Source organism: Chinchilla lanigera, unplaced genomic scaffold, assembly GCF_000276665.1.
Source record: "Chinchilla lanigera isolate Chin_1 unplaced genomic scaffold, ChiLan1.0 scaffold00049, whole genome shotgun sequence".
In the NCBI taxonomy this organism is placed as follows: Eukaryota; Metazoa; Chordata; class Mammalia; order Rodentia; family Chinchillidae; genus Chinchilla; species Chinchilla lanigera.
The window spans coordinates 9,922,253-9,949,991 of record NW_004955450.1 but is presented as its reverse complement, the minus strand read 5'-3'; the positions used below and the strand labels follow the sequence as shown (position 1 = coordinate 9,949,991).

The 27,739-nt window shown below is 45.6% G+C and overlaps 2 protein-coding genes across 3 annotated transcripts in view; one reads left to right on the top strand and one right to left on the bottom strand.

Annotated features, from left to right (window-relative positions):
• The first annotated feature begins 2,472 nt into the window (after positions 1 to 2,472).
• Positions 2,473 to 26,432, top strand: Hacd3 (3-hydroxyacyl-CoA dehydratase 3). The gene is made up of 12 exons (XM_005393882.1): positions 2,473 to 2,491; positions 7,083 to 7,207; positions 7,334 to 7,376; positions 9,344 to 9,417; positions 10,293 to 10,457; positions 11,857 to 11,908; positions 14,607 to 14,717; positions 16,560 to 16,687; positions 19,692 to 19,804; positions 20,937 to 21,043; positions 21,613 to 21,744; positions 24,763 to 26,432. Exons 1-12 carry the CDS (start codon positions 2,473 to 2,475, stop codon positions 24,837 to 24,839), a joined length of 1,146 nt encoding a protein of 381 aa, XP_005393939.1. The 3' UTR covers positions 24,840 to 26,432.
• Positions 24,761 to 27,739, bottom strand: part of Vwa9 (von Willebrand factor A domain containing 9) — a 32,756-nt gene continuing 29,777 nt past the window's right edge. For both annotated transcript variants that reach the window (XM_005393717.2, XM_005393718.2), the window contains exon 12: positions 24,761 to 27,638. In XM_005393717.2, the coding sequence (XP_005393774.1) occupies positions 27,387 to 27,638 (252 nt within the window). In that variant the 3' untranslated portion in view covers positions 24,761 to 27,386. The remainder of the gene's footprint in view (positions 27,639 to 27,739) is intronic.

Genomic DNA, 27,739 nt, shown 5'->3' with positions numbered 1-27,739 from the left:
CTTCATCTGATGCTTAGGATGTCAGTCATGACAATACTGATCCCATATGAATAAGCTGATAGAAAAGCAGTGGCCCAGGATTGGGTGCTGAGGCACAGTGAGGTGTTTAGCAGAGGAGAAAGAGCCAACAAGAGAGATGGAGAAGGGGCAGTCTTTGAGGCCTACTCCAGGACAGTGTCCTGTGCTGTCCCTGAAGCAGGAGAGAGCGTTTTGGACCTGTGTCCAAGGTTGCATGGGATGGGGTTAGACATGTGTCCTTAAGGTTTAGCAGCACACAGGTTACTGATGTGGGTAGCAGCCTCAGTGGGACAGAGGGCGCGGAGACCACATCAGACGGGGTTAAAGGTACATTGAGGAGCCTGGGGTGTGGCTCAGTGGTAAGCAGTTGGCTAGCGTGTATGAGGCCCTGGTTTGATCCCCAGCACCACAGAAGCATAAATGACTTTTACAGACATTTTATTTGGTTAAGGAAAGGGGAGGAGCAGAGAAGTCCGTGGATAGGCCGTATTAATGGGGTTCAGAAGAGAGAGGTCGATCGCTGGCCAAGGAAGGCATTCTTTCCAAAGGATGTGGACCTGGAGCTGTGCTTTTTACACAAGTGGAATTTGGATCCCAGAGGGGAATTGGAAGAGGGCACATGGCGGTGCTTACACTCAGTTGAGCACCGTGCACCTAGTCAAAGAGAGAGTAAGGTCTCCGTGCACTGCTATGGGCTCGTCTAGGTGACAAAAGCAAGGTGCAGAAGAACGTGTGCTACCTGTTAGCTAGGAAGTAGGGGTTATAGGAGTAGCTGAATGGATTTGTCCATCTTTTGCAGAACAGACACAGAAGTTGGATGAACCTGAAACTAATGAACGGTTCCCTATAGGTGGGGAGTGGAATATGGCTGAGGAGGACAGGTTGGAGAGGAGGACTTCTGAGGGTACCTTTTTACAAACTTAAACTTTGAACAGTATGGATATTTTACAGATTCAAAGGTAAAATTCAATAAAAAAGCAAATTTTGAAATTAAATATATCTGTAATCGTGTCATTCAGGAGGCTGAGGCAGGAGGATCTCTGTGAGTTTGAGGCCAGCCTGGGCTACAAAGTGAGTTCAAAGCCTGCCTGTTTCAAAAAGACAAAAAAAAAAGGAAAAAGAAAAAAAGAGAAAAAAAATTGAATTAAATATAAACAATCAAAAAGGTATAACTATATCTAATTGACAACAGTCATACAAATAAGTAACATTCGAACATAGATTCTGTAGAATTATTCTAAAGACCAAAAAAAAAAAAAAAACCTCCAAGGAAATGTTACAATTAGAATTAGGTTTCTTGTTAGTAAAGATACTGATACTACAATTAGGAAGTTTTTTTTTCCTTCAGTCTTGAAGATTGAACCAAGGCCTTTGTAATGACCTACATTCCTAACCCTTTTCTGTTTTGATTTGTTTTGTTTTTGAGACAGTCTTGGCTACATAGTACATGCTAGCCTTGTACTCAGTACTAGCCCAAGGTGGCCTCAAACTCACAGCGATCCTCCTGCCTCAGCCTCTCGAGTGCTGGGATTATAGGTGTGCACTACCATGCCTGGCCTCCCAACCCTTTTTTAAATTTTGAGACAGGGTCTTGCTAAATTGCTAAGGATGGGGGCTTGAACTCATATCCTCCTGCTTCAGCTTCCCAGAGTGCTGAGATTACAGGCATGTGCCATCACACCTGCCTTGAAACTTTTTAAGGATGAAGCAAGTAAATGTATTAAGGTTGTTAGAAACCAAGGTTTTACTGGAAGAGATGCAAATATTAAATAATAAAAGGTAAAGAAAAGTTCCATAACAGTACATTTGAATTGGAAATTTCAGTATGACATCATGATTTTTAAAATTCCTGGCCAGACCACTAGAAGATGAACGCTGAGTACACCTCCGTATGTCCAGACGATGGCTTCTAAATTACTGTTCCCCGTGAAAGGCACTCAGGCTTCTTGAAGAAATGGCTGATTAGTCCATGTCTGTGCCAGAGAAAACATGACATTCTCAAAGGATCCAAGGTCATGTCAGGACAACACAGGAGCTAGTTTGAAGAGATTTTCATTTGCCAGATCTGTGACCATTGAACATCCAAATGAATAAGTATGATAACAGATTTTATTTTATTTATTTATTTATTTATTTTTTCTGGTACCGGGAATCGAACTCATGACCTTGCACTTGCCAGGCAGGTGCTGTGCTGCTGAGCTAAATCCCCAGCCCCTATAACAGATTTTAATAAGTTAGATTTAAAAAGAAAATCCATGGTCTTTCTCTAGCAAAAAAACCACCACCAACAAAAACCAAGCATTGGTGTAGATGTAATGTGTCTGCCCAGGGAAGCTTGGTGCCCATGATTTTTGGAGGGCTGATTACTTAGGTAACCTCTGCCTACCATGTACCAGAATTCCAGACTTCTTGGAAAGGTGATACTCACCACCAATCACCTTGCACAGTCTAGACATGGCGGACCACTTGATTGGTTAGGAGGTGGAGGAGAGCCAGATTTTCATTTGCCAACGAAAAGCTGATCTTAGGAGCAGGCCCTTTTGAAGACTGCATCCCTAGGTCTGCTGATTGATTGATTGATTGATTGTGTTAGGGATTGAACCCAGGACTTTCTGAGTCCCACCACATTTTACATTTTTTGTGTTGAGACAGGGTCTCGCTAAGCCACTAAGTTGCCCAGGCTGGGCTTGAACTTGCCATCCTCCTGCCTCAGTCTCCTGGAGTGTTGGGATTACAGGTGTGTGCCACCACACCTGGCAGTAGGACTGCTGCAGTGATGCTTCTGCACTTATAGGAACCACACACAAGCAAGGATGAGTACTAATGATCTGAGTGAGAAAAGAAACCCTAGGTCTAAAAGGTTAAGTAGCAGAAAGTTCACTGAATTCTTTATAGTTATGTCAGAGCTTATGAAAATGGGAGTAAGTTGATTTAACTCCACTCCCTAAGCAGTTATTAAGACAACAAGGATAGAGGTGAAGAGACAGTCCCCGCTGTGGCAGAACTCTAGTGAGAGCAGCTACACCAGTAAACAATAATTACAGTGTAATATATGTTACAGTAAAGGTGAACGCAGAGCAGTAAGGAAGCTGTTATTCTGATGATGGAGGTGAGGAGGAGGAAAGAGGAATTAACATTTCTTGGACTTGGAAAGATAATGTCCAACAGGCACGGGAGCTTAGAGGAACACTTAGCCAGAGGACGAAAAGTAACATGCATATGAGTGCTGACAAGTTTCCATACTCTTTATATATTATTATAATTTAATTCTCAGAAATCTTATAAAGCAAGTGGTTTTATTATCTTAAAATGTAACAGCAATAGATTTGAAAGTCAGTGACAGAAACAAGAAATGATGTAGAGGCGGACGTGGTGGTGCATGCCTGTAATCCCAGCACTTGGGAGGCTGAGGCAGGAGGATTGTTGTGAGTTCGAGGCCAGCCTGGGCTACAAAGTGAGCTCAAGTTCAGCCTGAAATGCATAGCGAGACCCTGTCTCAAAAAGACCAAAAAAAAAAAAATGATGTAACTAGAATGTGAACCTAGTGCTGGCTGACTTCAGAGCCATCTCTTTCCCTTTTTCATACCTATGTCTCTTTTTAGTGTAAGTGCTGCCAAGCCAAGCGCTCTAGTTCTCTTCTTATAAGCAAAGGCATAATACTCGTTCTAGTACAATGTCAGCCTTATCTAGAGTGTTGAACTTGATAAGTTCAAGAGTGTTGAACAAAAACATTGAAAAGTCAACAGGTAGAAATGAAAGAATTCAGATAAGCTAACTCTGCAGCTGTTTTTGCCTTAGAGCGTTCGCTTGACTAAGTGAACTTCAACTTTGGTTCTGGCAGCCTATAAGGTACAAGGGATTAGAAATAAGGTTTCAAAAAAATCAAAGCCCAGAACCTACTGAAGTTGAGACATGTGTTAGGAAATCATCTTCCCTATAAATTGTACTTCAGGAGACTATATAGTTAGGGTTAGGGTTAAGTAGACATAAACCCGTCCTATCCCCTATCCTCAGTTGCTCATAAAATAGAAGAAAAAGCCCTTAAGAAGTTAAAATGATGAGTTGGTTTGTAAAAGGTCATGCAGCTCTAGTCTACACAATTTAGGAAATCCAAACCTCTCAACCCATGAATATTTTTTTAAACAGTCACAACTAGTAGGACTCCTTCTTAGAAGCCTGTTAGAAGCAAGTGCAGACTCTCTGGTGTAGATATCATTGTATCAGATAAAATAGAATTTTAGCAAAATGCATTTTTAGAAACTAAAGGCTCAGTTCATAATGATAAAGGTTTCAGTGTGCCAGGAAGTTCAAACTGGCCTTGAACTCACTGTGTAAGCTCCTGCTGGACTGGAACTTGTGATGATCCTCGTGCCTCAGCCTCCCAATTGCTGGAATTACAGGTGTATGTTCCATATCCAGCAGGTAGATATAACCATATTAAAGTTATAGGCACCTAGTAACAAAGCCTTGATAATATTTAAATTAACAAAAGTACTAGGAGAAGTGGACAAATGCAAATAGTGTGATTTCTCAAAAATAAATTTTTTTCTTTTTTCCGGTGCCAGGAATCGAACTCATGACCTTGCACTTGCTAGGCAGGCGCTGTGCCGCTGAGCTAAATCCCCAGCCCCTTCTCAAAAATAAATAGAATAAGAAGATAAAATTCAGTAAGGATAGAGATCATGTAAACTAATTAACAGCAAACCCATTGTACATATATAGAATACTACACCCAACCACTCAGACATTCTTTTTAAGTTTACACACAACATTTACTAAAGTTGGCTAAATATTGCTTCCTAGAGCAAGGCTCCATGAATTGGAAAGGACTTAAGTCACAGAGAATGTTCTCTGCAATTGAGGTAGTTACAGTGGTACCTTGGTTCATGAACTTTATTTGTTCTATGACTTTGGAAAAGATGGCCATGTTTGTTTCTGTGTGGCAAAGATGGCCCCAGTTGTGAATGTCACTAGATGCAAAGTATGCGAACAAAAGCAAAATTTTGCCAAATGCTTCCGTTTGCAAACTAAATTGTTTACAAACAAAAGCATTCGTGAGCCAAGGTACCACTGTATTAACATAATGAAAGCTAGAAAAACCATGCGTTTGGAAATGAAGAAACCCTTCTCAACCCATGTTTCAAAGAAAAAATAAGAATGGGAATTAGTGAGTACTGTACACTAAGTGAAACAGTGTAGTGAATACTACATTCGGAGCTTGAGAGATACAGCCAGAAGAGAATTTGGCAGGAGATTTGTATTCTTAAATGCTTATACTAGAAAATAATAAAATCCTAAGATTAATGACCCCTGAATCTCTATTTTATGAAATTCAGGGGGAAAAAAACCCTTAAATTTTCCCAAGAACTTAAGATAGAAAATAATGAAGAACAGGAATAGAAAGTAGAGGTAGAGAAGATAAAACTAAAGTTTTTGAAAGACAGTCTGATAGATCTCTTCATAAAATTAAGATACATAACATAACCTGTACACTATTATTTGTCTATTTGTTTTCCTGAGAAACTATCTTGTAGATAACAATATGTAAAACAGTAACCATTGATAATTTCCTACCACTTTGTCTGTAATTTGGTAAGCCCCCCCATTATTATGTTATCCTTCTTTTACTCTTTAAAACAAAACAAAACAAAAAACAAAACATAACCTGTAATGAAACAGAAAACATAACCATACAAGTTCTAGACATTAAAAAGTTAGGAGACTAGCTGGGAACAGTGGCATGAGACCGTAGTTTCAGTATTTGAGAGGCTGAGGCAGGAGAATTGCTTGAGCCCAGGAGTTCAAGGCTAACCTGGGCAACAATGAGATCCATCTCAAAAGAGTTAAAAGAATATTAATATTAAATAAGTTTGTAGATGGATAGATTTCATTTCATGTAGATAAGATAAATTCTAGAAAATAAAGGTAATTTTTAATCAGAGAGATAGAAAATCTGATCTCCTAGTAGCCCTCAGATTTAACCTGTAGTCCAAAATCTTTGCATAAGAAAGATTGGAGTTTCAGCTTACTTCACTGAGGAGTCCTGCCAAGCCTCGAGGAAGCAGATATTGCTTCATAACAAGTCACCCCATATGTATTGTTTTAAAACAACAACAGTATTATCATTGGGCCAGGACTTTAGCAAGAGCTTTGTGGCTTGTTCTGCTTGGACTCTCTCCTGAGGTTGTAGGCAGGTGTGAGCTGTGGCCGAGGCTGTAGGATGGCCTGGCGTGAACTCATCAAGAATGTCCTTACTTTGTTGGCAGTTCCAGCGCGCACGTGAATTCTCACGTCTCCCGCCCCGGGTTCCTTGAGTGTTCTCATGATGTGGGGCTTGCCTCCCCCCAGCGTGAGCGTGCGAGAGGCTTGTGGGCAAGCTGCAGCGCCTCTGTCATCTCAGCCGGTGGCGGCAAACCCATGGGCACATGTGACACGGTCGGGTGTCTGTTATCACTGAAAGCTCCGAACGTTTCACCATCTCTGGTCGAACCTGAAAAGCTGTGCTGTTGCTTCCTGTGCTAGCCAGCTTTTCGCTACTGTAACAGAACACCTGGAGTACTGAGCCCTTAAAAAGAGGAGGCTTGTTTTTGGCTCATTGTGTCTCATCCACCGAAAAAAAGTGTTGAGTAACTTCACTAAATTATGCTGCTAAAGATCTGTAGCACTTTCCGGGAATAAATGAGCAGTTCGGGGAATTTTGATTTCTTCTAGTTTGGGTTTGGTTGTGGCTTTAAGAGAGCGTGGCACTGGAGGCTGAGGACCACAGCATGCTGCAGTTTTGTTGAGCCAGATGCACCCCCGCCTGTTGGAATTCGCGTGGCCTTCACGCTGCAGTGCAGCGGTCTCACCTTGGGGGTGGCTTCCCCACCGGTCCAGTCCCCCCGTGCCCGCTTCCCAGCTCAGGTGGCGCTTACTGCCGTCACAGTCTTTCGGTCGTGAGTCTGTTCCTTAATCACTGTTTGATAAAGTCTTCTCACAGGAAGTGAGTCACCGGTTCCACTAGATTTTCCTGCAGTGCCTCTCATGGAAGGAGCCTTAAGACCTGTGTGTCTGTTTCCCCACAGTACCTCACCAGCCCGGGCCTGATTTGCCGTTTTCAGAGTGGACTGATTCAGTGCCCAGGGCCTGCAGTCTCGTAGGTGCAGACGGGTACGGAAAGACCTTCCGCAGAGCTGTGAATGAAGCGCGTGTATTTTCTGGGGGAGACCCACGGCGGGAGGGTGTGTCCCCAAGGGGAGGATGGGAAGACGCTCCTGGTTTAATTTCACCTTCTGTTCGTTAACATGCCTTCTTTTGTCCTTGTCTCTTGTCACAGAACCCGGCCATCAGCATCACTGAAAACATACTGCATTTCAAAGGTCAGTGCCCGGGCACATACTCCAGCTCTCCACAGTTAGGAAGGCCTGCTGGTTTCCCTTGCTCTTTATTTAACTCACCTTTTATTGATATTCATCCGCTGAGACTCTTGGGATAAACTTAATTGTTTTGAAAATATGACTAGAAAATCAAAGAAGTTGTTTAAAGTCCTGCTTTCCCCTTGGAAAGAATGTAGGTGCTGGCAGGTAGAATCCTGGGCTGGGAATCTGGACCTCTTATCTTTTAGCTTGAATTCTGCCACTCCCTGAGACAAGTTAGTGACTTTTCTGGCCCTATAAATTGAAATGAAAATGCTGGGTTATAATCTGTCTCCCTGACCTCTGGTCACCTGAGAATATGTTCATGGGGCTTTTGGGGGTTCATGGACCCAGACCAAGAAACATGAAACATTAAGTATGGTCCTTTCAAATGATTCTTGTCTCTGCTGCACCTGTGATGAGGGATGTATACACAGTTTGTATGGCAGTCCAGGATACACTGCTTCTGAAAAAGATTGTAGCTGGGTGTGGTGGCGCATGCCTGTAATCCCAGCACTCGGGAGGCTGAGGCAGGAGGATCATTGCGAGTTCGAGGCCAGTCTGGGCTACAAAGTGAGCTCAAGGCCAGCCTGAACTGCATAGGGAGACCCTGTCTCAAAAAAGACAAAATAAAATAAAATTAAATTAAATTAAAAAGATGATAATAAACACAAGGAGCAGAAATTGTCTTGGTGAGATCATAGCTGCCAGATAACGCATTTGCAGACCAGTCTGAACAATGCTGTGGCCCATGTCTTCTGTCTCTGACAGGCTGTGGTTGTCAGACTTCCCCTGCATCTCTTCTCTCCTCAGCTTGCAGCAGGCTGCTGCCTTGCTTGGTGGGTGGCTCCGATTCATTGTCACCCAGTGGAGTGGATTTGCCCTGCCCCTCTCCACTCCTGTTCCTGGGCTCCTTGGAGAGTGAGGGTGCTTCTTCACATGGGCTGCTACTGTCCTAAGTGATTGCCAAGGAAGTACAGTCTGGCATTTGTGTCTGCTTTTGAAGATGAGAGTAGTGGTGGTAGCAGCTCAGGCTTTTTGAGAGATACAGTGGTACCTTGGTTCATGAACTTAATTCCGTGACGCTGGTTGCAACCAAGTTGTATATGCATTGGAAAGGAAGTTTAAGTGATCGAGGTATATTTTGCCACTTAGAGCTTATAGACTGTCCTGCCTTAAAGAGTTTATGATCTTAGAGAATAATAGCCACCCATAGCACATACTAGGCAGGTTTTACTACAAGGATCAGATGAGGGAAGAGAATCCCAAGGCAAAACCAAAGAGTAGGCGAAGCAGAGGGCAGGGAGAAGGGATGTCCAGTAGCAGCTGCCGGGTCAGGCAGTCACTGGCACCGGGGCCGCCCCTAGTTGGTCTGGGAAAGGAGCCTTGTCAAGGCATGAGGTGAGGGGCTGGCCAGGCCAGGCACTGCCCTCCCGGTTCTCCCTGTTCCCTTGAGCGGAGATTGTTCCTTGTTCCTTTGGGATGTGCCAGAGGAGAAGTCAGCTTGTGCTTTCACTCTTGCCCTGGGTGGGAGGTGTCAGGTTGGGAGCAGTCCTTGGGAAGGCCCAGCGTTCCCGGGCAGCCGTCAGCTTCCCTCCCCACCGCCACGACGCTGCACCGCCCTGGTTTTTCTCTAATCTGGATTTAGCAGCAGTACACTTACCTACGTGGTGCCCTTGGCCTTGCCTTTTATATTCCTTTTCTTGCCCATTCATTGTACTGGATATCATCAGGCAGCACTGGAAGATTAAATAAACGGTCTGCAACGTAGCCTCAGAGGATACACAGAGATTTGGCTTGTCTAGCTCAGCGCTCACACGTTCCCACGCATTTTAATAGGGGCCATTAATCGGAAACTTTCGAAAGACTTCGCCTTTGGGCTGGCCTCGCTCTGCTCAAGTTCCTGGTAACCACCATCTCGTTCTTTACAGCTCAGGGACACGGTGCCAAAGGAGACAATGTCTATGAGTTTCACTTGGAGTTCTTAGACTTTGTAAAGCCAGAGGTACGTTCTCTTCCTTCTCACTTTCCTGTTCCATTTCGGGAATAAATACTAGTAGCTACTGAAATGAGGAGCTGCGGGTGCTGGGGAGAAGATAAAAAGCAAAGGGGAATAATACTGTATTTCATAGGGAGCCGAGCTCCAGTTTTGGCTACAAGATGCAGAGGAATGGGAACGTCAGAGAACCTGAGTTGAATCTAGGTTTCGCCTGTTAGCGATGTGAACTCCAGCGAACTTCTCTGAGTTGTTACTTTCTTCTCCGTTAAATGAAGTGACTCCCAGCGTCCCTTGCGGCCCTGTTCTCTGATCTCAGTGATGACTGAGGCGCGTGGCACCCACTGAGAGCAGAGCTGCTCAGTGCTTGAAGCCCACACCAGGGTTGCATTCACGTGGTTTCGCTACAGGGGAGTGAGCAGAGTGGGAAGCAGACCGCGCTAAGGGAGCTGGGCTTGAGGAAGAGTGTCGAGAATGTCACTGAAGTTTCCCCTCTCTTACAACCTGAGGGAGCGTCTTTAACACGAAGGGGCGGAAACCGCAGATGGTGCAGTTCAGTTTCTTGGCTCTGGGGCTTGAGTTTATTGACCTCCTTGTGCGGGGTTCCTTCTTAGCATTAACACTCAGTGCTGGCATAAGGGGCAGAGAACCTGTCATGAGGCTGGGCTTGGAGAGAAACAGAGAGCTGGAAGAACATCACAGAAGGAGCCTGCTGTTTTTTCTGGTTCTTCTCTGTGCCAGCCCTTGGTCTCGATACTACGTCTGCGTCAGGCTTGCAGGGCCAGAGGGGGACGGGAGTGAGCATGTGTGCAGCTCTCCGTGGAGCCGCCGTGGGCGCCTTGTAGGGAATGCAGGAGGCTTCTCACGTTCTCACTCTCTCCTAGCCGGTTTACAAGCTGACCCAGAGGCAGGTGAACATTACTGTTCAGAAGAAGGTGAGTCACTGGTGGGAACGACTTACCAAGCAGGAGAAGCGCCCGCTGTTCTTGGCCCCTGACTTTGATCGCTGGCTGGACGAATCTGATGCAGAAATGGAGCTCAGAGCCAAGGTTAGTAAGGACACACTGGAGACAGAAATCTTGAGGACCCCAAGGTACTTGGGCCACTTTAGGTTCCTCTAACTTTGGGATAGAATAGGGACAGAGTGACAGATTCGTTTAAAGACCTGCAACATAAGTTTAGAGACGCACTGATGCGTATTTTGTCTCACTTGGGATTCGCCTGATTCTTTCCTTACGATTAGACTGAAGGGAAAGGGTTGTGGGGAGGAAGACCACCGAGGTGAAGCGCCATTCTCACCGCTTCCGTGAAGCCGCACGCAGCTTACCTGACGTGCCGCTGTGAGTATCACACTGGGATTAGCTGGCTGAAGTAATGTTAAGCTTCTCCGCAGCCCTCACGCCTTTTCTTACTGTACTCTTTGGAAGGAAGTCGCTCTGTGTAGCTCACACTGAAGGAGCAGGGAGTTAGGCTTCTGTCCGTCACTGCAGAGGAGCTACATAATTTATTTGGAATTTGTCTGCACGAGAGTTTTGTCTACTCCCCTGAATTTGTCCACTTGTTTATTTAGATCATAAATATTTATTTTGTACTCTGAATTACAGTCTTTCTTGGTCAAATTGTTCCAGTTTTGGCCATTGAGAGCCCTTTTACTTGGCTCTTGGTCTTTTTGGAAAAAGCTCCATTATTGTAGGGCATTGCTTGATTGATTGACAGACACAGGGTCATGCTGTGTGGTTCAGGCTGGACTTGACTCCCTAGGTAGCCCAGGCTGCCTTGAATTAGAAGGGATCCTCCTGCCCCAGCCTCCTGAGTGCTGGGATTTCAGGCGCGCACCACCACGCTCAGCCCTTTTTTATTTTTTAAAGCCCTTCCTTTTGGCACTACCATATATAAACTGCCCTGGGCATATCTCATGTATTTTTTTGCTCTAGCACTAAAATAGCCATTTCTCCAAGGAGCTCTTTTTTTCATTGAATGGTGTTACGTATATTTACAAACATTTCTATATGTGCCCATCTGTATCTATCTTAAACTAAATATGAGTTCATACTTATGTTGAAGATACAATCTTCGCTTCTGGAGACGTACCAAAATAAATGTGGAAGTCTTAAAAAATAAAACAGCAGTGTGCTTCCTGCCTTAAACTTCTGTCTTGTTTCTGTGGCTATGACAAATCTGTGGATTTGCTAGCTCTAACATCACAAGATTGCCTACTTGGAAGCAGGCAATTTGGAAGCCAACTGAGTGGTTTTATCCTGTGCATTTGGGATGAGCAGCCAGCAAAGAAGAGTGAGCCTCTTTGGTACCATGAGCTGGGATGTGTTCCCCCGCGCCCCCTACCCCGGACACAGCAGAGAGGCAGCTTTAAGGGAGTCCGATCATTGATCCAGCACTTGGGCTTTTGCAGTCATGGGGATTCTAATAGAAAATTTATCTAAATTCTAGGAGGAAGAACGCCTGAATAAACTAAGGCTAGAAAGCCAAGGCTCTCCTGAAAGTAAGTTGCCGCTGCTGCTGCTGGCCAGTTCTGTGATAGAGGCGGGGGTGTGGATGCGTATGTGTGGCAGGAGAGTGAGTGACTTCACCCAGTGAGCTAGGTGGGTAAGTTCACAAGAAATTCTTTGTGTCAACTCGTTAAGGGATGTGCAGCCACATCAAAAGCCGTGTCTTTAGTATTTCCGTTCAGTTTGGGACCTGGCATCATCCGGGTATACCTGGGTAGGGGTGGCAGGCTATCTGGAAGCGCCTGAGTCCTGCGGGCTGGCCTCCGGGCCAGTGGGTGTCAGACCCGCCCAGGCTTGTGGAAGTGCGCACGGCTCGAGGCTGTACTCCTTTGGCCTGGGGTTTCCTTACACCTGAGATCAAAAAGGCTGTGCCGGAGATCGGTACGGTTGGGTTGTCAGACTCCCAGACGGAGAGTATTCTGGAGGGTCCTGCTACTCATTACCTTTTTAAAGACCCAATTGTGTTTCTATCTGTCTAGCCACTTCTAAGTGTATTACCTTTTGGGTGGCCTAGCAAGATTAAATCCAGGCGCTGTCTATTCAGGGTACGCTGCATGGAAAGTGTGGCCGTAGACCCTTGGCGCAGAGCCAGATGAGCCTTCTCAGACCTGCTTCCCTTCCAGCAGGAAGATTATGAAGGTCTGTGAGGCACTAACTCTGACAAGCAGAATGAAACAAGGGTTCTTTCAGTGTCCTGAGATGAGCTTTTTTTTCAAGTTCTGTTAATACGTTTGGCATGTCGTACGTAAGGAAGGAGAAAGTTTTAGAGCACTAGTTTTCAAACTATGTACTGTGGCACCCTATCGGCTTCCAGGGGTGCTTTGGAGGGGCAGGTCACCCTGACAAGGTGGCTGCAGTCAGAGCAGCTCTATTTTGTATTGTATGCATTAACATTCTAAGTAAGTGTGTTTTGAAAGACTTTTTTTAAACATCTTTTTTTTTTTTTTTTTTAATACAGCCACTAATTTAGGGAAATATTCTTTTAGAAAAGCCAAAGAAGCCGGGTGTGGTGGCGCATGCCTATACTCCCAGAACTCGGGAGGCTGAGGCAGGAGGATTGTTGCGAGACCAGCCCAGGCTACAAAGTGAGCTCAAGGCCAGCCTGAACTGCATAGCGAGACCCTGTCTCAAAAAGACAAAAAAAAAAAAGAAAAGCAGAAAGGAGAAGATTAGTGGGACAAAGATTAACAACATAAAAAGGCCACCTAGAGACCCAGTTTTTTAAAACTTAATTTTTAAAGGAATAAACTTTAGAAACATGTACAAATTATTATATATAGATTTTTAGGACATTAGAGAAAGCTTTAGCTATTTTACTGAAATTCATAGTTTTATTTCTTTTTGGTTTTTGAGATAAGGTCTTTTACCAGCCTTGAACTCACTACGTAGCCCAGGCTGGCCTCAAACTTGAAGCTTCCCAAGTGCTAGTATTACAGGTGTATGCCACCACACCCAGCTCAGAAAGTTTCTTGATGAAAGAGAACACAGACTTTTTTGTAACTTTGAAGAAAAAAACTGGTTAAAGTTGCTGAAAGTAAGACACTGTTCGGACCAGGCTGTCTTTGACTGAGCGCGCTACACTATGGTGCGGGTGTCCCCCAGCCAGGAGTCCGCGCAGCATATCCACGGGCACAGCAGACTCGCAGCAGGACACCTCGGCTCTTCTCCTGTCACCTGTCCTTTCCTTTCCCCTCCTTTGGCCTCTAAGCTCCTTATTTCTTCTCTAACTCTGTAATTGGCTGACCCTATGTGAACTCTCTGCTGCACAAAATCCACACCCTTAGTTTCCTGCCTGGTGGGGCGACACTGTCCTGCTGTGGCTCTGTCTTCGTCCTGCCTGCCCATCAAGGCCTGGGTCAGATGCCGTCGGATCCACACAGACCTGTCTGCTGCCGACTTCCCCGGCCTAATGTCAGGTGTTCTCACCTTGAAAATCTCGCACAGCATTGCTCATCATGCTCACCACCTCCAGCTGTAATGTGGCTTTCGGGGTTTGGGCTCCTGGAGGGCAGCATCATGTTCTCACTGACATTGTGCCTTCCCAGGACCTGGCACATCCCAGGTGCTCTTAATAATCAAGTAATTGCATATACTGCACGACCAGATAGCAGGGTTATTGTTTTTCACTTACTGCAAGCTGTCTCTTTTATCCTGGGTCCTAAAAAAAACCCAGAAAATAAGAAACTGTAGGCCCGGCATGGTGGCGCACGCCTGTAATCCTAGCACTTAGGAGGATTGTTGCAAGTTCGAGACCAGCCTGGGCTACAAAGTGAGCTCAAAGCCAGCCTGAACTGCATAGCAAGACCCTGTCTCAAAAAGACAGAAAAAAAGAAAGATTATATTAAGCTAACTAGAGAGGGAACTGAGAACTTTACTGTAATGCCATTGAAGATGCTCAGTCGTTCTTTGCCAGTGATACTCTTTCTTGGTTTGTTGAGTCTGTATTCTTATCTCAGACTGTGGAAGGAAAGACCGCAGAAAACATACCAAGGGAACAGCAATCCTCATAGATTTTCCTCACGTTTCTTTATGGGAGTGGAAGCCCAGGCTTGGAAGCCCTGGGTCAGATAGCTGGTGAGGTCTTAGGGGCACGGGGTAGGCCATGGGCCTGCGGCGCTGCAGATCTGCCCCAGGCACGCCTTTCCTGCGGGACAACTGGGTTAACAGCTCACTGCCTTGTTTGCTTTTCAGCGCTTACAAGCTTGAAGAAAGGCTACCTGTTCATGTATAATCTCGTGCAGTTCTTGGGATTTTCCTGGATCTTTGTTAACCTGACAGTGCGGTTCTTTATCTTGGGAAAAGGCAAGTACAGAACTTTGGAGCTGGTTTGCTCTTTCTCAGTGCTTTGGCCATCTGCTCTCCCAAAAGAGCACCCTGTGCCTTGAAGTTAGTAGTGTCCCCGTTTGTGTTGCACTGCCTGGCTTTCAGGGTGCTGTCCCAGCTCTTTCTTCCGGCAGCCTTCTGAGGCAGGCTGACTGAATAACAAGTAAGGAAACAGGCTTAGAAATTTCACTTCTGCAGATGGGTTCTGAAGAAAGAATCGGAACTACAGGAAAAGCTTTTTTGAAAACATACACATTGTGACATTATTAATGGTTTTTATAATTATAAAATAAGTGATAATTACAGAAAAATCAGAAAGGTACCCTGAAAAACTTTTTTCTAATTATAAAAGTGATGTCCTTATTTACAAAAGTGTGGAGATGGCCATGTGGAGAGAAGTGAAAAAGCATTTGCCCCATTACTATTACTATTTCCACATATTTCCTTCCAGTCTTTTTTCTCTTGCAGGTAAGTATAGTGTATAGACAGTTATGCATCTTATTTTTAAATGTACTGTTATAAACATTTTAATGTTATTAACGTTTATTAGAAACTGGCTATATATTCATTAATTGAAACAAGGATGAATTCTCATAAAGTCAGAGACAGCATGATAAGATCTTATTTTTATCTACCCTATGCCAAATTTTAGGTCACGGTTTCCATTTCAAAGTACCTGGAGTGGTGGTGCAAGCCTGTAATCCCAGTACTTGGGAGGCTGAGGCAGGGGGATCGCCATGAGTTTGACGCCAGCCTGGGCTACATAGTGAGTTCAGGGCCAGCCTGGACTACACAGTGCCCCGTCTCAAAAAACACAAACAACAAAGTAGGAGAGATCCTCATTTTCCTAAGATTATTGGTCCGGGAAATTGCCACTTAAAGTGAACCTCTTTAAAAAGGTTTCCAACATTTCTCTGTAAATAGCAAAGGATTTTGATTGGGATTTTGTCTAAAAAGTCGGATTTAAAATTATGAAAACAAAATTTTTATCTTACATATAGCAAAGTTTTAAGTTGTAACCTTTCCATGGATTCCTTGAAGAAAAGAATTAGTCAAACAGCAGTATATACTTTTTTTGACCTTACATTTGACTTTGCAATATGATTGTGAATTGGATAATTTTTGCAAAAAATATTAACAAGTTTCTTCTTTCATTCATTTGTTATTTAAAGTGTTTTCTTGTGAGGCTCCTCCAGGGACATCTTGGTTGGTACCCGCCCTAACTCTGCCTGAGCCTCACCCGCGGTGTCTGCGTGCAGGTGGAGAAGTTCCCCGCCACTCATGCATTCACTTCAGGAGTATCTGGCTCCTTCAGAGATTGGCCGGGTGTCAGTGGGCACGAGTGGTGGGCCAGGACTTGGACGTGACAAACAGGCCTAATCTAAAGTGGGAACAGATCTGGATGAAGGCTAATTTTATAAATTGTTGGTTCATTAGTGATCATTTTTCAGCTCTAGTTTTTGCTGGAACCTCATAACGCTAAGGATTTAGATTACAAATATGTGGATAATGATTCTCTTTTATTTGGGGCAGTTTTGCCTTCTTTGCGTGCATTTTGAAATGCTCAGCTTGGGGCTGTGTGTTGGTTGTCACAGTGACTTGGAGGCATTGCTTGTGTTCGCTAAGGCAGGGAATCAGGAATCCTACATTTTCGGAGTTAATGTGTTAACTTTGCTAACCAGAAACCTGCTCACCTCCAGTTTGGTTAGATGAGGCATTTGAATAGGCCCGGACATGTGCTGTCTTCTCCAAAGCCCTTGGGAAAGTGATTCTGTTGACATCTGTCAGTTGATTCACCCTTACTGTGTGTTTGTGCCGCAGAGTCCTTCTACGACACGTTTCACAGTGTGGCTGACATGATGTATTTCTGCCAGATGCTGGCAGCTGTGGAGACCATCAACGCAGCAATTGGAGTCACCAGTTCACCAGTGGTACCTTCTCTCTTACAGGTATTGAGTGGCCGAGCTCAAGGGTGGGGATGGAAGAGTTCAGGATTTGTCTAGTTGGTGTGTAAGAATTTGCTGGTCTGAGTTATAAAAATACTTGTTTGTGTGGGAATAACACTGTTTTACTTGAACAGGAAGAAGAAATTTAAACTTTGGGGATACTTTCCAAAGTAGACTTTTCTGGGCTCTTTGATCTTTTATAACATCCTCATAAAATCACAAAAGAATAAAATGAGCTTCAAATGTAGGGAGGTACAGGAAAACCTCCCCTCAGTCTCTTTGGTTAGCAATGCCTTGCGTAGGAAAAGCAATCAAAAATCTAAGCCAGGTGTGGTGGTACATGTCCATAATCCTAGCACTTGTGAGGCTGAGGCAGGAGGATCGCCTGGAGTCAAGGCCAGCCTGGGCTACATAGTGAGCTCAAGGCCAACCTGAACTACATAGAAAAACCCTGTTTCAGAAAACCCCCCCAAAAAGAAAAAAGAAATCTAGAAACTCATGTTCCTTTGGACTTTGTTTTGTGGACACAGGTGGCTCTTCTGACTGGAGAATGGGGCCCCCTCACCCCCCGAGCTGTGTTGTTTCCTGTGGTGACTGCTATCGGGAATGGGGCACCAAAGTCTTTTCCTTTTTGCCCTGTTTCTTTGCTGTGTGATCACATACCATTAAGTGCTATCTGCCGAGATGCAGGGGCACCAGGTGATTGCCGGTTAGTCTACCAGCTGTTGTGTGCTAAGTGTATCAGTTGCAAGTTACGTTGGCTTAATACTTTGTTATCGCCTTATTATTTCTAGGTTTTCTGCCCTTGGAAAAAGGCTGCTTAGTTTAAAAAAAATAAAAGGGGATTATAAGCGATCTGCTAATATGGAATAATATACTTAACATATCAAGGGTTATTACCAGTAAGAGTTACAGTAGACTCGTAGGGCAGAATGGAAGGGACAGGCTTAGCCCTTCACATCCCCTGTGGGCAGAACGAAGTGGCCACAGGAGGCTGATGGATCATTTAGCCTACGCGGAGGGCTGGCTGTGCACACAGGGTAAGAAGCAGCCTCAGTCCTTGAGGCAGGAGCAGCTGGAGTGCCATTTCCTGCCTCAGAGGAGTGTGTGGAAGATAGTGTACAGAGCAGGAGCCCAGGAAACCAGAGGGAACGCTTGCTTTTTATTGTCCTTTGAGGGAAGATCAGAGGCCCAGTATCTAGCCAAGTGGTCTGATGAAAACAACCTTCCGTTACAAAGTAATCGTGGAGTAATAAGATTGTATTTACTTGGCTTGCAAAAACGGGTTAAAGGATTCTTTTTCAGGAAACACAGGGAGATTAGGTGGCCTGGTGAACTCTAGCGCTAAAATGCTAGAGGTGGGAAAGAAGTATCAGCTGCAGGATGAGCTAGGTGACTGCTGGCAGCTCTGCAGAGAAACCGAGCGAGCGCTGAGATTCACACCAACAGCGAACTTAACCTTCACTTTGCTCGTCTCACAAGGCAAAGGAGATACAAAAACTCAAGATTCCCGCGGAAGTATTGAATTTAATGAGCCCCTTCCCCAGTGAAGACTGCAGAGAGCTGCATGAAAGGCAGGTTGGACTCCCTGCCCCACCCCACCCAGGCCGCGAGCACTCTGTGAGATCACAGCTGCTTGTGACATTGGTCCTGCTGGAGGTGGGGAGATACTCTCACGATTTGTGATGTAAATTCGTAACTCCTTGGTGTTCAAGAAATTCTCTACTTACAAATCTTATTTAACGTTAACCCTGCCGGGCGTAGTGGCCTGTAGTCCCAACAGTCAGGAGACTGAGGCAGAAGGACTGTCGGGAGCTGCACAGCAAGACCCTGTCTCAAAAAACAAAACCAAAACAAAGTAGCCATCATCAAACGTTACTGCCCTCAGACTCTGGAAGTGTCGAACACAAGTCTTTTCTGTAAGAAATACCTTTGCCCAGGTTTAAAAGAATTCCCAGTGTTGTTTCCAAGGAAAATGAGGGGCTGCAGTCAAAGACTGGAACGACCAACAAAACAAAACTACCAGAAAACAAGGCATTGTGAGCAAGAGCCAGCAGGCACAGCCAGTGAAGCAGTGGCGTGACTGACACACGTCCAGTTACATGCTCATTAATCTGGGTTAGGCAGGCACAAATACTCGTTCTCTAAATTGTGTTTGAAGGTATGCATGTGTTTTAACACTGTTTGTAGGCACACACACCCAAGTACCTGTCTATCCAGAAAGAGGTTTGGGTGCTCATATCAAAACTGGAGGGCTGGGGATGTAGCTCAGCAGCGCAGCGCCTGCCTGGCAAGCACGAGGCTGAATTCGATTCCTGGTACTAAAAAAAACCCAAAAAACAAAACCGGAGCAGAGTTCAACTAGTTTAGCTGAGTCTCTTCCATTTAACTTGTATTTAGTGGGGTTCTGCTGTAGATAACACATTTATATGGTATATATAATGGCAGATGTATAAGAAATGATCAGAAAACACAGTGAATGTGAAAAGCGTTACTACCGTAAAGGACACGTTGCCATTACTCCACCTCAGAATACTCCCCTTCACCTGGAACACTTAGCTCCTTGTTCTTGCCGCTTTCTGAAGCAGTTCTGGAAGTCCCATTTGTATGAGTGTCTTTATGAGATGTAATGAAAAATACAGTGAATGCCGCCAGCTGTCATCCCTAGAAGGGTGGGCTGTCCTCGTCCACCTTATTCACCAAGTCAGATACTGTGCGACTTCTGGCTCTTTCTCCAAGTCAAAATGACATGAAAGGTAAACATTTTGAGTTAACTTAGGACATCGAGGCAGCAACAACAGCACAACTAAAGATACGCATGGAAGAGGACTTGCAGACCTGCTTCAGAAAGGGGCAGGAATGATGGGTTAGTGTGTGGGAAGCGAGGGGGAGGTGGGGGATTAGTGGCAGTATGCCTTTTACTGTAATAATTTTTAAAAATTTAAATACGTCTCAGTTGTGTCTTGTATACATTTTAACTTTTTTCTCTTTTGGGTCTTTTTAATAGCTTCTTGGAAGAAATTTCATTCTGTTCATCATCTTTGGCACCGTGGAAGAAATGCAAAACAAGGCTGTGGTTTTCTTTGTGTTTTATTTGTGGAGCACAATTGAGATTTTTAGGTGGGTAGAAACGCTAGGGTGTTTGAATGCCTGTCCCTCCCAGGAGCAGCTCTCTTCCTGAGTGAGCGGCTTTTGTGGCCAGAGTCTCATTTGGCTTGGGAATCACCATATATGTGGAGAATCCTGGCTTCACCAAAGTGCTCTGCAAAGTTGAGGGAAAATTTTTTTAAAGCAGCGACTGAGTCATGGCAGCCTGCACACTAGGGAGCAGGAGGGAACAGGGAAGGGGAAGAGCCGTCTCTTTCCTTTCAGGATGTTGCTTTTGTGTGGCTGAGACCTGAGGGTCCATCCACAAGGACAGTTCTTGAGAGGCCCGGCCTAGGTGGAAAGCGCAGTCCCGGCTGGACACATGAGTCAGGATGGCCGCCTAGCAGGGATGACAGATGCGAGTCTTTCACGGGTTGCCTGAGGTTTTGAGCTGGCTTCTCACCCGGTTTTTCCATTCTCAGTTGCCACTGGAAGAAAGACTGTTTTAAGGAACTGATGCAGTGTAAGTAGTGCTTTTCTGTACCAGCTGCACACGTCCCGTGCTTCTTCCCCGTTCACTCAAGTGGAGCAGAGACTGTGCAGATTGGCTTCCCGGCTCTTGGTGTTTGTGGTATTCTGAGTTACCAACTCGAGGGAGTAGCAGTAGCAGCCTGAGTCGTATCTTAACCGTGCTCTGTTTCCAGGGCACCCTCTGTCCCTCTCGTAGCTTCATGCAAAGGTGAACAGATACGGGTCCTTACTGTCAACTGCGGCTGTTTGGGAAGAAACAGATTTGTTATGATAACGTATGTCTGATTCTAGATTAGAGGCCTTTAATGTATTTTAGTTGGGCTAACAGTTCATCTATCGGGAGACAAAGAGTCTGCCATCTTCACCCACAGGAACATAGATCAGAGGTAGGAGTAAAGCCAGAGACACTGTCAGCATCCAGCACATGAGCTAGACAAAGAGCTTCCTGTGAGACTCTGACTTGGGGCCTTGACCGAGAGTCACCCGATGGGGCTTTGGGTAGACAGCCCAGGAGTCTCCTCTTCCTAAGAAGCTGTATGTTGCTATGGAGAGTGGAGGCCTCTGTGTCCCTGAATGATCTAGGCTGCATTCAGAGCCCAGGTGGCCGCTGACACTGTGTCCTTGTCTTCCACAGGTATCCCTTCTACATGCTTTCCTGCATCGACATGGACTGGAAGGTGCTCACGTGGCTGCGTTACACTGTGTGGATTCCTGTGTACCCTCTGGGATGCTTAGCGGAAGGTACTGTCAGAACCCAGCTCCCATAGCTTCACTGCAAGGGATGCTGGTACCTAAGCGGCCAGTCCCTTCTTCCTGCCTCTGCCGGCCTCGGCCTGGTAGATGGGGTGTTGGACTTCGACGGGACTGTGTTCCTGCGGCCACCTTCCTTAGTGTTCCTGGTAGCCAGGGTATTCCAGGGAAGTGCTGGAAGTTACTGTGTAATGTTTGGAAGCGGCTGAGTCATGTACTGCATGCTTCAGTTACATATTTTGAATTTCCAGGGTTCATTCTTATTAAAGAACTTCATTTTATTCTGACACCTAGTGAATGAGTTGGTAGGGATTTTCCTCCGTTTGCGGGGCCAGGAAACAGGAGCCTGGTGCCACAAGTGTCCTCCTCCATCTTCTTATTCGTGGCTCCGAGGCCTCTTAGGAACTCAGGGGGACGAAAGAGCCGCAGGAGCTTTCTGCACAAAGGGAGGAGAGCCGTGTCCAGCACCCAGACTGAGATCCCGGGCACTGGGGCTGCACGGCCTGTTAGCACACGTGCTGCTTTCATTTGCTCGTAACAAGCTCTTTCTGCGTTTTCAGCTGTCGCAGTGATCCAGTCCATTCCAGTATTCAATGAAACCGGAAGATTCAGCTTTACATTGCCGTATCCAATGAAAATCAAAGTTAGATTTTCCTTTTTCCTTCAGATTTATCTTATAATGTTGTTTTTAGGTAAGTACTGGCTCTGTGATAGTCTTTCCCTTGTCATTTCTGAGAGGGTAGAGTTAAATGATTCACAGTTAGACTTTCCTTTTTAGTTGGGTGTGTGGCGCATGCTGTAATCCCAGCACTTGGCAGGGTGAAGCAGGAGGATCACTCTGAATTCAGGGCCAACCAGGATTTCATAGTGTGTTCAAAGCTAGCCTATAATAACATGGTGAAACCCTGTCTCAAAAACCAAACCAACCAAACAAGCAAATCCTACAAAATCCACGAATTCTTTCTAAAAGAGTAACATAGAAGCAGAGAAAATTTACTTTGCAAAAACAAACCCAGTAGGAGAATATGCCATGGTATGGAAATACTTCTTCCTAAGAATCTAGTGGTTGAATCGTTGAATCACCAACAGGCATTTTCGCACCACTAGTGGTAGGAAAGTAGTTCTTGGTAATTGGAAATACACCATAAGACACCCCACCTCAACCCCTGGTACTGAGGATTGAACTCAGGATCTTTGCACAAAGTTACATCTCCAGTGCATTCATTCATTTACTCACTCACTCTTCTTGAGACGGGTTTCACTATGCAGTTCAGGCTGGTCTCAGACTTGCAGCAGTCCTCTTGCCTCAGCCTCTGGAGTGCTGGATTACAGGCACTGGCCACGGTGGCTGGCTCATTTTATTTTATTTTATTTTTGAGACAGTCTTGCAGAGTTGCTCAGTAGGCTGAGCTCGAACTTACAGTCCTCCCACCTCAGCCTACTATGAGACATTTCTTGCTGAAGACAAGGCAAAGAGCCTTTTTAAAATAGAGTAGGAGCCAGGCATGGTGGCACATGCCTGTCGTACCAGCTGATTGGGAGGCTGAGACAGGATCACTTGAATTCAGGGTGTCAGGCTAGTCTGGGCAATATAGCAAGACCTCATCTCATAATTTAAAAACTTAAAAGTAAATAAATGAAATACAGTAGGAAGCTCATCTTTAACTAGTGTCAGCAGCACATTCCTTATTCAAATGTCAGAGAGGCAGCAGGCAATACAGCTGGCAGCAAGGAAGGAAGGAGCCAAGGGTTGTCATAGAGCTTTCCCCGTAATGGTAGGAACGTGCCCTGCTAGTCACGCATGACCTGCTTGCTTATTAATTTACATTTACATAAAATAGTCTTGCGTTAAGTCATAAAAACTAAGAACTGAACGGAAAAAGAAGTAAACCTAAGTTGTTACAAATGCGAGAGATTGAAGGAGGGTTGGGAGTCTTGGGACTCTTAGAGGCGTGCTACCGCAGATGGGGAGGAGCCTGAGAAGCTAGAAGGCCCCGTGCTCTGGCGCCTTTGCTGTCAGGGAGAAGGGGCTGAACCTTTAGGAGCTCCACCGCATATCAGCACATGGTGGAGGTGCAGCTAATAGCACACATTACAAGCCTGGGCCGCGTGCAGAAGGTTAACTTTACTTCTTGTTTCCTATTTCAGCAAAGTGTATAACCTATTTCAGAAAGATTTCTAACCTAAAACGTTTTAGATGTTGAAGGGAGTAAGCTTAAAGAGCTTCTTGCCCAGTAGCTAGGCTCTGTGCGTGGGCATAATGAAGGTACTGAAATGGAATGAGCATTAGGACATTTAAAATATTTTAGTACTGAGTTAGAGAGGGAGAAGTATGTTAATATGCTCTAATAGTAGTTTCTTTTCTTCTTACTGTACACCTTAACTTGCAAGGTCGTTAGTGGTCTGCTTGTAATGAGTAATGTCTTATGCACTTTTCTCTCGTTGCTGAGACAAAATACTCTACACCCGCAAGATAAGGGACGGAAGGTTTATTTAGCTCACAGTGTGTGGAGGTTTCAGTCCATAATCAGCTGGCTCCCAGGCAGGATGACACGGCAGAGGAGAAACAGTTCATGGCAGGCGGAAGGTAGCAAAGGAAGCAAGCAAGGACAAGACGAGCCTTTCTGTCTCTTATATTGTGTCCGGCCTACCAGGATTAGGGAGGTACCAAATCAGTCAGTGCACTGATTTAGTAATCACCTACCCTTAATCCCAGCATCATACGCTGTCATACACTGTAGGTCCGGCCATCTCTGGAAAAGCCCCAGCCATGAGGCTTTGGGGGACATCTAGACAAACCGTAACAAGTAAATAGTTGTTTTCTTATTCTTCAAACTCTATTAAGTCCTAAATTCACATTTACAACTTTGAAGCAGTTGCCATGCAGGTAACATTTCTATACACATCAAAGTACTTCTGTACATACACTGAGTCTTTCACAATAAGCTTGTAAATAAATGTTTCTGACACTACTGTAAAAATGAGGAAGCTCAGAACCTACTCAGTGGTCAAGCAGGATTAAAATTTCTGACCCTGAAATCGTGTGGTTCCTAATTTACTGAACTGCACTTCCTACAAAAGTGTCTCAAACCTTTTATCTGCTTTGCTTTTGAAATGAGGTCTCACTGCCAAGTAGGTCTTGAACTCCTGATCTTAAGTGATCCTCCCGCCTCAGGCTCTTAAGTAGCTGGGACTACGCTGTATGGCTGGCTTGTGTCATCCCTTTTAGACTGTTGTTTAACATGTGTTCTTGAGGGAGCCCTGGGTTAAAAATCAGGTTATTTTTGCACTTCAGATTTGTGCGTTTCATTGTAAGCCCAAGGGGAAGGAAGACCGACTGTATTGCACTGTACTTCAGAAGTGTGCAGGGGTGAAGTGTCTGCCTGTTAACTTTGAAATGCCTCAGTAGTGAGATAGTCAGACGAACAGGCGATAGGGATGTGATGAAGGAAAGAAGCACAAGTGCAGAAGATTTTGTTTGAAATTTTCCTAATAAAGTGGGGGACAAAATTAAGTTATAATCCCCTGAGGGAGGAGTCAGCCTGTGTCTGGTGCACACTACCGATGTGCTCTAAGTTGTACTTCTGGGCCCCCGCAGCAGACAGCGCTGGGCATGTGAAAACACAAGCAGAGTGTCTGCTCCCTGCCCCAAGGGCTTCTGGTTACAACAGAGACTGTCATGTCTAATCCATCTCTCTTTTCTTTTACAGGGTTATACATAAATTTTCGTCATCTTTATAAACAGCGCAGGCGGCGGTATGGACAAAAAAAGAAAAAGGTCCACTAATCCGAGAGATTTAGAAGGCTTCTTGCCAGTTTGAGCCTAATCTATGATTCTTACAGTTTTACCTTCTTGTACTGATGTAAACGTTTTTTTAAAGTTAAACAATTAAATTCTCAGTGAGGCTGTCGCCCTTTCCACAGTGACATTCCTGAATTTGCTGTATTATCTTAGTGTAGTACTTGCATGACACGGCTTCCCGACATCTGACAACAGGTTCACTCTTGTGTGTGCATTAACGACAGCACAGGGCTCCGCCCAGACCCATTCTGTTCTTCACATGCCAGAGACTCAGTTCCAGTGCGCTGTTCCTACAGGGACCGAGCACTCTTACAGTTGGGATTTGTTCTTTTTCCCTATTAGTAGTGAAAAAAAGCAAGACTGCGTTGCTCTGTAGAACGCTTTAAAGTGACTCAGGCAGAACCTAATATTCTGTACCCAAAGGACTACTTAAATAGTGGCGGGGAGGGCACTGACTTTTTGAAAATCAAGTATACTTGGTCATTGAGAAGTCTCTGGTCACAGCGGGCTGGAGAGCAGTTTTGCACCTGACATCTTTCAGCCTAACCATGTCTGTCACCACAGTGCTTACTACTATAGCGCTTACCAGTGTGGGCCCTGAAGAGGCAAAGGTGACTTGAGAGAATCCAAGCAGAACCTTGGAACACCACGATCACTTCGCTGCTAGGTAAATCGGGACTGTTTTCAAGTCTAAAGAAAGAGGAGACCTTGTTTAGAAAACACTGTTAGTTCCAAACTCAGGTGGCTGCAAGAGTCAGGAAAGAATGCACGCCACACTGGCCAAACTGGCACGCATAGACGTGCCCAAACTGTAGCCTGTGGCACACTGCAAAGTGAACGCAGGCCAGCCTGGAGCAGGCCCTGCCCGCCTGCTGTCTAACGGGGGCACAGACTGAAAGTCAGTCTCCATTCCCTTGTGCCGGCTGAGTCCATTTCCTGTGTACTTCTCTGAGAGAGTGGGGAGGCTGTACGCTTTTGAACCTCAAACACACGTTTTTTGTGCTGTTGTTGGGTTGTTGGGTTGGCTTTTTACCTGTCTGCAGTAGGACACTAAAAACAGCAGGAATTTTGGCCGGGAAATGACCTGCTGGTCCTTTACCAGGGATCCCTGGTAGGAAACGCACAAAGAGGAACTGAAGAAAGTCTAGCCATTATGGTTGGCTGTTGTAAAAACACATCGGTTTCCTCCAGAACATTCCACATAAACCAGGTAAAGTAAGTGTTAGAAGTGACACTTGCATTGAAAGAATTTAAGGCATAGTCGCGCTTTCTGTTCTGCCATCCCCAGTGTTCCTGGAGGAAAGGAGACTGGTCAGCTTTGACCTGAAGTTTCTGATTAGCAGAAGCTGTTTTAAAAACTCACTGCACTGGAGGGCATTTTGCATGTCTGTAACTTCCGTCAACAGCTGTTTGTACTGACTTCTGCTGTCCTCTCACCTGACTGTAACCAGGCAGATCAGCTTTGCAGTAGATGCTGCGTCTTCGTGGCGAAGCTCTGTGTTCTCCGTAATTGTTAAGAACCCCTTGATTGCTGTCTGAGGAAGATGTGTATTTATATTAAAACATTTGCAATCAAAATCCTAAGAACTTGTGCTTTAGAATTATTTAATGGTTTTCGAACTTGTTTAGGCAAAGTATCATCTAGTAGTTCAGCATACTAAAACAAAAATAGTTGTTCTGGTTGAAGCCTGAGGGAATTCTTCTGAAGGCACCATGTGGCTGGAAAAGTATTGCTGATGTAAATAAAACCTGCAGAAGTGGCGCGATTTGCGCAAGGTCCTGAGGCTAGCGGACGACCGGGAGCCCCCATGACTGGGAACCCGGCTGACTGGGCCGTGGTCTGCGGGATGTGCTGGCTGGAACCTGCTGTAGGCAGCACAGCCTAATCAGGATCGGATGAAGAGGTCAGTGTGGACCCTCCAAGAACTTCTGGATCTATGAATCTGTGTCACTAGAGTCAAATGACAGGACAGACAAAGGGACAGAGGACCATGAGTTTCTCAGTGAAAGTATGCTATAGAAAATCAAGTATTTTACTTTCATTAAAAATACAGGAATCATTTTACACGTATGTGGTTGCTGTTTAAAAGTTTGTACTCACACACCAAAAGCACCCAAGCATTACTGTCACATTTTACCAAGTTCTAAGCAAAGTTGTGAACTCAGTGTATCCCGTTTGTCCTCAGCAAGTCCCAAGCAACCTGGGCTGCCTCTCCAGGGAAGCCTGGAAAGGTCCTGACCGCCGGGCACAGCCCGGAGAGGGGACACTTTCAGGAAGTGGCAGCCTTCGCCGGCGTTTCCTGAGGAAGACAACGGCAGGAGCGCTGTGCTCAGCCTCCCAGGCTTCCTGGGATGAGTCCCTCAAGGGAGCAACAGCTCAGACACCAAGCCGGGAAGCTGAGCCCCCGGCAGCCCCTCACCCTGGAGCAGCCGTTCTGGCCTGCGAGGGGTGCTTCCGAGGCAAAGTCAGGAAGGCCCCGGTGGCTGGGTCAGGGGTGAATGTGCTCGAAGAGTTGACGTTAACTCCTCAGTTCACATTCTGTCCGTGCTGCTCCCAGAGAAGTCTGTGTGCAAGGGGGTGATGTTGTGGTCGTAGGCGGCGTAGTCGGAGGTGCCGGTGCTGGCCAGCTTGAGCTGCTGGGCGGCGTGGGTGAGCTGGAAGGCGGCATCGGGGTGCGCCGTGTCCGGCAGCAGCGTGCACTCCCGCTCCAGCATGTCGGCCACGCCCTTGAGTAGGTCCAGGAAGCCGAAGGCCAGCGCGGCCTTTCGCAGGCGGTTCAGCTCCTGAAACACAGGAAGACCAGCGTTCCTGAAACGCGCTCTTCCTCGAGTACTTCCTGCGTGCACAGCTGACAGTCCATTCTCCTTGACCCTCAACTTTCAGG